Source organism: Sinocyclocheilus anshuiensis, unplaced genomic scaffold, assembly GCF_001515605.1.
Source record: "Sinocyclocheilus anshuiensis isolate Anshui unplaced genomic scaffold, SAMN03320099.WGS_v1.1 scaffold126, whole genome shotgun sequence".
In the NCBI taxonomy this organism is placed as follows: Eukaryota; Metazoa; Chordata; class Actinopteri; order Cypriniformes; family Cyprinidae; genus Sinocyclocheilus; species Sinocyclocheilus anshuiensis.
The window spans coordinates 551,784-562,115 of record NW_015546026.1 but is presented as its reverse complement, the minus strand read 5'-3'; the positions used below and the strand labels follow the sequence as shown (position 1 = coordinate 562,115).

General features: G+C 37.2%; 1 protein-coding gene across 1 annotated transcript in view; it reads right to left on the bottom strand.

Annotated features, from left to right (window-relative positions):
• The window catches only part of nsmaf (neutral sphingomyelinase (N-SMase) activation associated factor), a 27,900-nt gene extending 23,380 nt beyond the window's left edge, over window positions 1-4,520 (bottom strand). The window contains exon 1 of the mRNA XM_016499759.1: window positions 4,346-4,520. Within this exon, the coding sequence (XP_016355245.1) occupies window positions 4,346-4,383 (38 nt within the window). The 5' untranslated portion in view covers window positions 4,384-4,520. The remainder of the gene's footprint in view (window positions 1-4,345) is intronic.
• Between the last annotated feature and the right edge of the window lie 5,812 nt (window positions 4,521-10,332).

Genomic DNA, 10,332 nt, shown 5'->3' with positions numbered 1-10,332 from the left:
TAAAATGATTAAAACCTTATTTTTAAGGAATAATCATACAATATTTCTTCAATGTTTTAATTGTAATATTAAATCCCTTTATTTAAAAAAAAAAAAAGTTAAAGATAAAGATATACATTAAATGAATGTTTTATGCCTTAATGTAAATACACAACACAGAATTTCTGAGGAAAAAAAATCATAAGGCTATTGTAAGAATAAATGAAACTTGTTTTTATGCTTTCAAATAATTAGACATGCTAAAACACAGAATTTGGTAACAATAAAACATAAGGTTGGAAAACAATAAAACATTTTTGGGCCCTAAACATGTCATTTTAGTTAAACTTTTAATAAACTGATGTTAAACTGTTTAAGTTTCATGATTTTAATTAATTAGACATGCTTTTTGATTAATAAAATGTAATTTAACCATTAAAAAGGATTCCATAAAAAAAATAAAAAATGGAAATTTTTTTTGGTGAACTCTGGCCTGCGAATTTGCATCACGTGATACCGTGTGACCAACACCTTTCCGACCTACCTGAATTAAAAGAACATAAATGTAAAACTACAGCGCTGCAGGAAAGTGGAGTAGATTGTATGTTTTTACATTTTAGGTGTATTATTATTGTTTAGGTGTAGAATTAAAGTTTTTAAAAAGACACTGCAGAGCATGACGTCATATCACGACCGTTGCAGCGTCCGAAAGAATTTTGCATGCTCAAAGTCTAGTGTGACTGCGGCTTTAGCCGCCAGCTTTTATTCTAATTACAAATATGTGCAATCAAAATACAAATTCTAATGAAGGAAGAAAAATAGAAATAGTAAATGAAATAACCATTCTTAACAGCAAATAAATATCTAAACAACAGAAACAATGTATTAAGCAAACATTTACATGCAACCACCTACCTGATTCTGCCTGAGAGATAAGTAAAGATATATTTACATGAGCGGAATTTGTCTCTGAAATATTTAATTGTATTCTTGAAAACAATATTGTATTACTGAATAAAATATTAGTCAATCAAAGATAGAGAAAATACATAACCATAATATGGACTATTGTAGATGCTGTGATACTGTGCTACTCAGATACTGTGATTTCCTTCTCACGTCACTGATTTCACCATTAACTAACAGTTTATGTTGTTGCATATGGTATCATTGTAATCCTTGACCACCAAAATATATGGGTAGACATCACCTTTTCTGTGTTATCATGTTTGATTCAGAAGATATGACACAAAATACATAATTTGGTAATGGCGGAAAGTAAAATGGCTGCCATGGCAACCATGAGGTGTTTTTGCTATGGCTCCATTTCTGAAAATGTTCAGGGCCCCAAACTGTAAAAGAGTACCAAGTTTCATGCCTTTATGAAAAAGTGCACATATCACCTGGACTAGTGTTGTCACGGTACCAAAATTTCAGTATTCGGCACCAATACCAGTGAAAATCCACGGTTCTCGGTACCAATTTCGGTACCAAAGCAAAACACAAAAACATGCTAATTGAACAACATTTTTATTAATAACGTTAAACAAAAATTAAATGTACAACGTGTTTTGGCGGGGTTCCCCAGGTAAAATTCGCATTCCAGGGGCTAAATATCACGTTATTGGGGTCGTTTTTCAACCCGCGGACATGAAAAACAACCCGCAGCAACAGTGTTAAGCAGCCCAATTCCGCGGTTTGGCAACACTGGAAGAGGATAGCTTTCGGATAGCGCATCAAGAACCGGTACTTAAGAAAACCTGGTACCGCAACGTTTTCATTTTTTTAGTACCGACTTGGTACCGAAATACCGGGTCTTTTGACAACACTAACCTGGACTATAAGAAAATTCTCATTAGGTGTCTTTAAAAAGATGGTCCGACCATTATTTCCTCAACCTCATCCAGTCCCAGATGTATGAGGTACATTCTTTAGATGAACAAACAAATATTGTTAGAAAAAAAAAAACTTTCCATCTCTGTGCCATATAATGCAAGAGAATAGCTGCCCAAAAGTTTATAAATGCTTCATAAACAATATGATCCCGAAAGGTAACCCATACAAAGCCAGAGGATAAAGTGAAACAATAGGTGTGCGAGAAAAATATTAATATTTTAAACTATAAACCATCACTTCTGGCTAACTAATTCTCTAAATGATGAGAGCATTTTAAATTTTGGGTAAAGTATCCCTCTGGTTTCAAATTATAATGAAAAATTCATAGTTAGTTTCAATGTACACTCAGTAAAGGTCTGTTCACACCAAGAACGGTAATCAGAGAAGATGTTGCAAAGGAGCAAGGAAGTTAAAGGGTTAGTTCACCCAAGAATGAAAATTCTGTCATTAATTAGTCACTCTCGTGTTGTTCCAAACCCGTAAGACCTTCGTTCATCTTCGGAACACAATTTAAGATATTTTTGATGAAATATGAGGGCTCTCTGATCCTCCCATAGACAGCAAGAACACTTTTTTGCGCAAAGAAAACAAAAATAATATTTTTATATTATTTATTCCACATTTTCGTCTCTACTGCATCACTTGTGGACGCCGCCACACGCACGTGTAGGGATATGCCGGTATCAAATTTTCATGTTGCGATTAATTGCTAATGCTTTTATCACGGTATACGGTATATCACGGTATTGAAATTTCGTTTTAAAAAAAAGTGCTGTCATAATACAGTATAACAGGTTTAATAACTTATTTCTTATAACAAAAATAACTGAACATTTAAATGCAATAAAGCAATACAGAAAAATGCATAAAGTTAAAAGTTTTACACAGATTAAAGTGCAAAAGAACTATAAAGACCAATAGGTATCACTTTACAATAAGACCTCATTAGTTAACCTTAGTTAATGCATTAACATTCACAATGAGCAATAGCTACATTTGCTACAGAAGTTATTAATCTTTGTTAATAAAATACAAGTCTTAGTTCATGTTAGCTCATTAAATAACAGTTGCAACTTTCGATTTTAACAATGTGTTATTAAATATTGTAATTACCCAAGATTAATGAATGTTCAGAATATTTTTTCATTGGCAGTTTATGTTAACTAATGAATTAACTAATGTTAACTAATGAAGCCCTAATGTAAAGTGTGACCGAACAATAAAGAATCAAAACACTTTCAAACAATATCTAGGGCATGTTGTAGTCCAGATTAAAATGTAAAAAAAGTTTGAAAATAAATAGCCTATTAAGTCTAAATATTTAAGTATTTGGCTCTGTGATGAACATCATAGCAAATACACAAATCTGAATGGCTGTTTAAATCATTTAAACACCTTTCAGAAACAGAAAGTAGTGCAGCTGCTTTGTTTACAGGCTTTCCGGGGTAACGGCTGCATTTAAATTAATTATTATTATTATTATTATTATTATTTCTGCAGTTTAGCGCTATCTGCTGTCAGAGAGTGAAAGTGCGCTTTCATCCAGAGCGTCTCTCACATGTTCCGCCATGTGCTTCTCGTCCGCGCTTATTTACATCAGAGTGCGCACGCGTCTTTCACGCAGCATACAGCGGTGTTGTGCATTTTGACCAGTTGATGGGAAAAGTATTCTTAAAATGCATTCAAAATTCTAAATAATTTGTAATATATAATTATCCACGGTATTTAGAAGTGCCCACGATAACAATATCGTGCATATTCATTACCGTGATATATCGCATTACCGAATACCGGCACAAGTCTACGCACGTGTCATGGTAATGTCATGAACGCGCGTCCAAAGTGACGCAGTAGCGATGAAAATGTGGAATAAAGTCGTTATTTTTGTTTTCTTTGCGCCAAAAAATGTTGGACTACTTTGTCGATCATCTTGGTACTTTTATGTACCTTGAACGTGGTAGTTACCTTGCTGTCTATGGGAGGGTCAGAGAGCCCTCAGATTTAATCAAAATATCTTAAATTGTGTTGTGAAAGTTCATTTCTAAATTAGGTCAAAACAAAAACGTATTGCGATCACAATGAGATTGTGAGTCTTAACATTACTGCAATAAGGGGATTATTCACACGCTTGAAACAAACAAGGGACCGGTGTTGTGCCCACCGCTCTCTCTCCCTATACAATTCATCCGATGCTAGGAAAATGTTAATCAAGTTAAAAATAAAAGTATTAACAAGAAAAGCTTAAATATGCATGAATACTCGAACATAAACACTACGAGTAACAACACTGATAACGTACATGTCTCTGATGTGTTTACTGGCCTATGAGGAGGAGGATCCAGCGAGCTAAAGTGACACAAAAGGCCTGAAGTCAGAGTCCTACGGTACGGACCTGAGAGAGAACACCCTCCTGATCCGTCTGGGATGCCGGTATAAACAAAGTGTCAGTTAAAATATGAAAGCACAATACCGTTCTTTGCTGCGATCCTTCTTCGTAATGAAAGCCATGAGGGATCAGTGCCTGCCAGCGCAGACATGTAAACACGGAAGTCCTCTGAAACGGAAGAACCGGCTGATCGCTTCACATGCTTGCTCTCACACTGGCGTTAATATAAACTGGCTCTGTCATGCTGCCGTGGAGAAATAAAAAACAATATACGTTTTTGGAATTTGTGTGTTTATCCATTCATAACATTCTGTTGACGGGACCAAATGTAAAATTCTACTTATAAAAACTAATTCCGGTCTTCGATTATGATTGGCTGAGCCACGTGACCTGTTGTGTTTATTTAATGAAACCTTGCCAGGACAAAACATAGCCTAACAGAAAAAGAAAAAAAAAATTAAAAGACAGACAGACAGAAAGAAAGAAATCCAGGTATATAGCCTAGTAACTCTTATTAAAAACACCCTTAGTGGTTCTAAAATTCCTGTAAACCATGGCTTCTTCTGATCATTTTCATTCTGAACTACATATAGAAAAATATATTTATTTTTATTATATATAAAAGAAATAAAAATTTGGCCAAATTAAATTGCAGTACTTGAATTTGAACCTACTTCACACCTGTTAAAAAGTATGTGTGTAATTATGTTCTATATCAGGGGTCTCCAACCCTGCTCCTGGAGAGCTATACAGTCTAGCAGATTTCAGCTCCCACCCCAATCAAACACACCTGAACCAGCTAATCATGGTGTTCAGGGCTACTTGATAATTACAGACAGGTGTGTTGGAGCAAAGGTTGGAACTGAAGTCTGCAGGACGGTAGCTCTCACGGAGCAGGGATGGAGAACCCTGTTCTATATAGTATGAATATGGGTACCCATTGGGTAGTATGAATGAAATTCTGACGTACAACATCCGCCATGCTGTTACTGTCACCTGACCTACCTGCGTCAGTTGCATTGCTGCACTGCCATTTATAAATTCTCTCCTGTGGCCTCATGGGAGAATATTATTCTTTGGACATACTACTCTTTTGGCATAGTACTGGTTTTAGCATATATAGCATCTAACAGTAGAAATCGTGAGGTGGAATCACAATATGTCCAACCCAGACTCAATCACTAGTGCGCAATAATGACGCCACACACCGTTTTATAGCATCAAATAACTAGCTAAAACCAAACTTATTTCCAGTGCTTGGGTAGATTACAAATTACATGATTAACTTCTTACATGCTTAACACAAATTAACTTCTAAATATGAAGGAATATGTATTTGTATTGAATTGTATTGAATTTCACAGGTGTTTTATCCATATTTTAAATTACACAGTGCATTGTGGGGTAAGAACCAAAAGGTGCAAGAGGCAGGGGCCGGACCAGTTTGTTCTGCGTCCCAAATGCACTGGTCGCTTTTTGAGCACAAAACGTTGAATGCAGCTCCCACATGGAATTAGATTGTTGAGCAGCCATTGTTGTTAGTTGGTGCATTACATGGTTAAGCAAACAATCACAATTGTAGCAAACAATCACAGAAGTCTGACAGATGATCCTGGAAGAAAGGCATGACATTAGATATGAGTAGGTTAATAAAAATTGAAGGCATGGTTGGAAACAGGATGCTAATATGTGGTTGGAAACAGCTACTAATATGTGGGATTTTAATGCATACAGAACATTGTGCTAGGAACAAGAATAAACAAACCAACCTGGTGATTTTGAATGATTTTTAGGGGGGAAAAAAGCAAGCCTGTGGGTCCACCCCTAAACATAACCATCACTGCAGTTGCAAATGATTGTTTAAATATATTTCTAAGACATGGATAAAACAAGAGTAGGTGTGTCCCAGCAGGGTTGCACACTCTCAGTGCTGGGTTCCATCAGGAAGGCCCTCTGGCATAAAACCTGTCCCAGATGGCTGTGCGGATAGTTCTTCTGTGATAAGCCCTAATGTCAAGTATACACTACACGATTTTAGGCCTGATTTTCACTTGCCAACATTTTTTTGCAGACTGCAGACCAAAGCTCGAAATCTGGGGCTAATCGGTGCTCGTTCACATGAGGGACGATCACATAGTGTGAATTACCAAAGAGAGAAGCGTCAATGCTAAAGAAATATTTAGCAAGCTAAATATGTATAGGCTGTTTGCAACCCATAGACTTGCAGTATGAAATGTGTTTTAACTGGAAATGACATTGGCCATGACTTACAAAAAATATGATATGAAAAATAACTTTCAAAATATAATTAAATATATGATACAGTTGTTGAAGTAAGGAGTTGTAGGAGACATAGTTTTGTGTATGTAAATGTATGTATAGGATGCAAAACACATCATCCAACTGACTTTGCCGACAAATAAACAGGGATATATGGGTGCAGGTAACATGGAGAAAGAGTATGCACTGGTCATTTACATATACTACTAGTGTTATAACAACACAAATCTGGTTGAAAATCAGTCACGTTGTCCTTTAAATACCCAGTTAATAACTAATAGAACATAGGTGATGACAATGAATTGACACTGAAGCGTCCAGAATAGACTTCAAAATATAAAGCACTATGTCAGTCGTTTTAAAGCACAGGAACAGATTACATTAGCAAGTTCAAGCAAAAGTAAAGGCAAAGCTGGCAAACATTTTGTATTGAATTGGTAGATCAAAATCTGTGGGAGATGTATGGGGCATGATTAGGAGCACGAGAGGAATCAGGAGAAAATGGAAATATCCCATACTGGTGATACAGGAGAATGCAGCAGTGTCTGACAAAGAGAAAGCAGAAATGATAGTGAAGGTGCTGAAATTCATGCTTCTGCTAACGAGAGTGAATAGAGGAAAAAAGGAAAGGGGATTAACAAGATCAGTGTACCCTCGAGAGAATGGATGAGATGAACATCACATTGAAAGCTCCATTACCTTTGGAAGAAATGAAGAGGGCAACATCTCATGCAAAAAATGAAATCTGATGCATGTTATATAAAACATAGGTGTTCTAGTATCTATGAAGCTTCTAGGTTTTTATAATAAAGTGTAAAAAAAAGGAAAGTTACTAACTAGATAGAAAGAGGCAGGAAAGTTACTAACTAGATAGAAAGAGGCAGTGAACCAGGAAATCAGGGAAGGGCCCTGTCACACCATCACCCTGTTTGGACTATTGGTGCATTCCAAACGGGATATATCACCCTCCGATGGGCACTTCGGAGTGAAAACAATCATGGCCGCAATATTGAAGGGTCGTTCCAAACCGAAGTGCTCAAAACTGGCCACTTCAAAGGGCCCTTCGGAATGTAGGATTTCGAAGGGTACAACTGATGGACACTTTCGGGCCCCCATGATCATTTGCGCTGATTCTTTCCATGATGACGGCACCTCCTCGCGGGGCATGGGATAATGGTGCAGAAGGGCACTTCAAGAAACAGTTGTTTGGTCCCCTAAACCCTTCAACCCTTCAAAGCTCTCACTCCGGAGGGTAAACCCTTTGAAGGGATGAGCTCTTCCAAATGGAATGCAGGGTTTGTTTGCCTGCTTGTTTTGTTCTCTGACCTAGTTTCTGTCTCCCCTTTGATTACGTTAGTTAGTTTACCTGTGTCTCATTAATTATCCTCATTTGCCTATTTAAGTTCCTGTCTGCTCAGTTATAGTTTGTCCAGTCTCATCGATGTACAGTATATGTGTGTTTCCAGGCCTCCTTGTTTGGATTACCTTATGTGGTTTTATTAAAGACTATTACCCTTCATCTTCGTGTGTGTTCATTCGACACAGTATTTGTGACTGACCCATCAGATCCATTGAACTACTGTTTAGGCCAAATAACACTGACATCACACATAAGAAAGATAATGGAAAGAATGATTACCAAAAGATTAGCATAAAGGAATTCTACCACCGAATGGTTTTAGAAGAGGGAGATACTGTACTGTATGTCTGGAAATATTGACTTATATTAGTGCTATACTTAAATTATGGAAGTATTGGTCTGCATGTTACTCTGTTGTCCAGTTTCATTAAACAAACAGACAATGTACTGGTAATTTTCTGCCAGGACATTATCCATTAATTTGACAGACATTTCTCTTAACTCTAAAACACAACGCAATGCAGTGCAAGATTGGTGCTTGTAATGTTTCCACAAAACAAGCAAATTTACTATTTAGTTTACTCATGTTGGTGCAGAGAGAATACAGAAAAAAATTATGCTATCATTTCCATGGACTTTTGACATTAAATCAGAGTCTGCACATTATAGGGAAACATGAGACTGCTTACTGTGATAAATGTGGTCATCCAGAAACAGTCAAACATATAATTCTAAACTATGTTGCATATGAGAAATATTTCATCTAAACCCATCATTAAGAGCACACTCCAGTCCAATAGGTAGCAGAAATGTACCTTCTTTGTTGGTTTAAAAAGCACAGTAAAACATCACATGAAGAAGAATGCGTATCAGAGCAAAAACCATGTAGTTAGTCATCTGCCTATGAAGCTCAGATACAGGACTGCATTGAAATATCTCAAAAGTACATTAATCTCTATAATTCTTAAATGGAATAAGTCTGAAACAATCAAGACTCTTCCTAGAACTGAGCAATCAGGGAGAAGGACCTTGGTGAGAGAGGAGAGCAAGAACCTGATGGTCACTCTCAGAGCTTCAGAAATCAAGTGTGGACAAGGAAGAAACTTGCTTATGGACAGCTATCACCAGTTGGAAGCCTTTTCTCAGTGGAAGACCCATGGAGTCCTGTTTGGAATTTGCAAAAGACTCTTAAGTCTGTGAGAAACTAGATTCTTTGCTATATTGAACCTCATTCACACCGCACAGACAGACGGCAACAAACAAGTTGGACGTTGCATTTAGAATTTTATGAAAAATAGCTGCCATGTTCACACTGCCCCAACAGACACCAACAAATACTGACTGAACATGTTCAGTCGGGTGAAAACAAACTCCAACCAACGGCAACAGATGCCGACAGGGTAACACAGTGATTCAACAAAACCCAACAAACGTGTTTGTTGGCATTTGTCTGTGCAGTGTAAATTGGCCTTAAGTGTCATACCTATGAAAACCAGGCATCACTCATCTTCTGCAGAACACCATCCTAATGAGATCATTTAAAAAAACCCTAACCCAGAGCACTCAGGACCTCAGATTTGGTCAAAGGTTCACCTTCCAACACGACGATGACACTAATTACATGAGAATGCAAGAGTGGCTTAGGGAAGACTCTGTGAATGTCCTATGGCCCAACAAGAACAAGTAACAGTTGAACATGAAATAATAGGTAACAGAGCAAATATTAGGATATAAAGCACTATTTTTTCCCAACATAACACTGCTTAATAGGATCAGCTGCATTTTAGTGGGAGGCCGCATTTCTTACCTTGCTAAAGGTTCTAAGCATGTCATAAATGTGAGGGGGTTATGGTAAAATATACAGACAACATAGTCTGTTTGTAAAGTGTCAGATTCATATTGCACATAGAACAGCTAAGTATGGTAAACATCTGCATTAACAAGATACAGTATATGGGAGACCATAATAATTTTTGCATTCCTCTTTGCTTCAACTGTAAACATATCCACTTTTGCATTTCCACAACTTTTCAAAACAGGACAAAATAGAGATAAATGGGTTACAACAGCAACAGGAGAAAATGATGTATAGTCACTTACTCAGCTGTATTAGGTGAAAACACACACACACACACACACACACACACACACACATACACAGACACAGGTTTGTTTTTATGGTTTATGGGGACTCTCCATAGGCGTAATGGTTTTTATACTGTACAAACCGTATTTCCTATTGCCCTACACCAGGGGTGCCCAACCCTGCTCCTAGCGATCGACTCTCCTGCAAAGTTCAGCTCCAACCCTAATCAAACACACCTGAAGCAACTAATTAGGGTATTCAGGATCACTTAAAAATTAAAGGCAGGTGTCTTTGATTAGAGTTGGAGCTAAACTTTGCAGGACAGTCGATCGCCAGGAGCAGGGT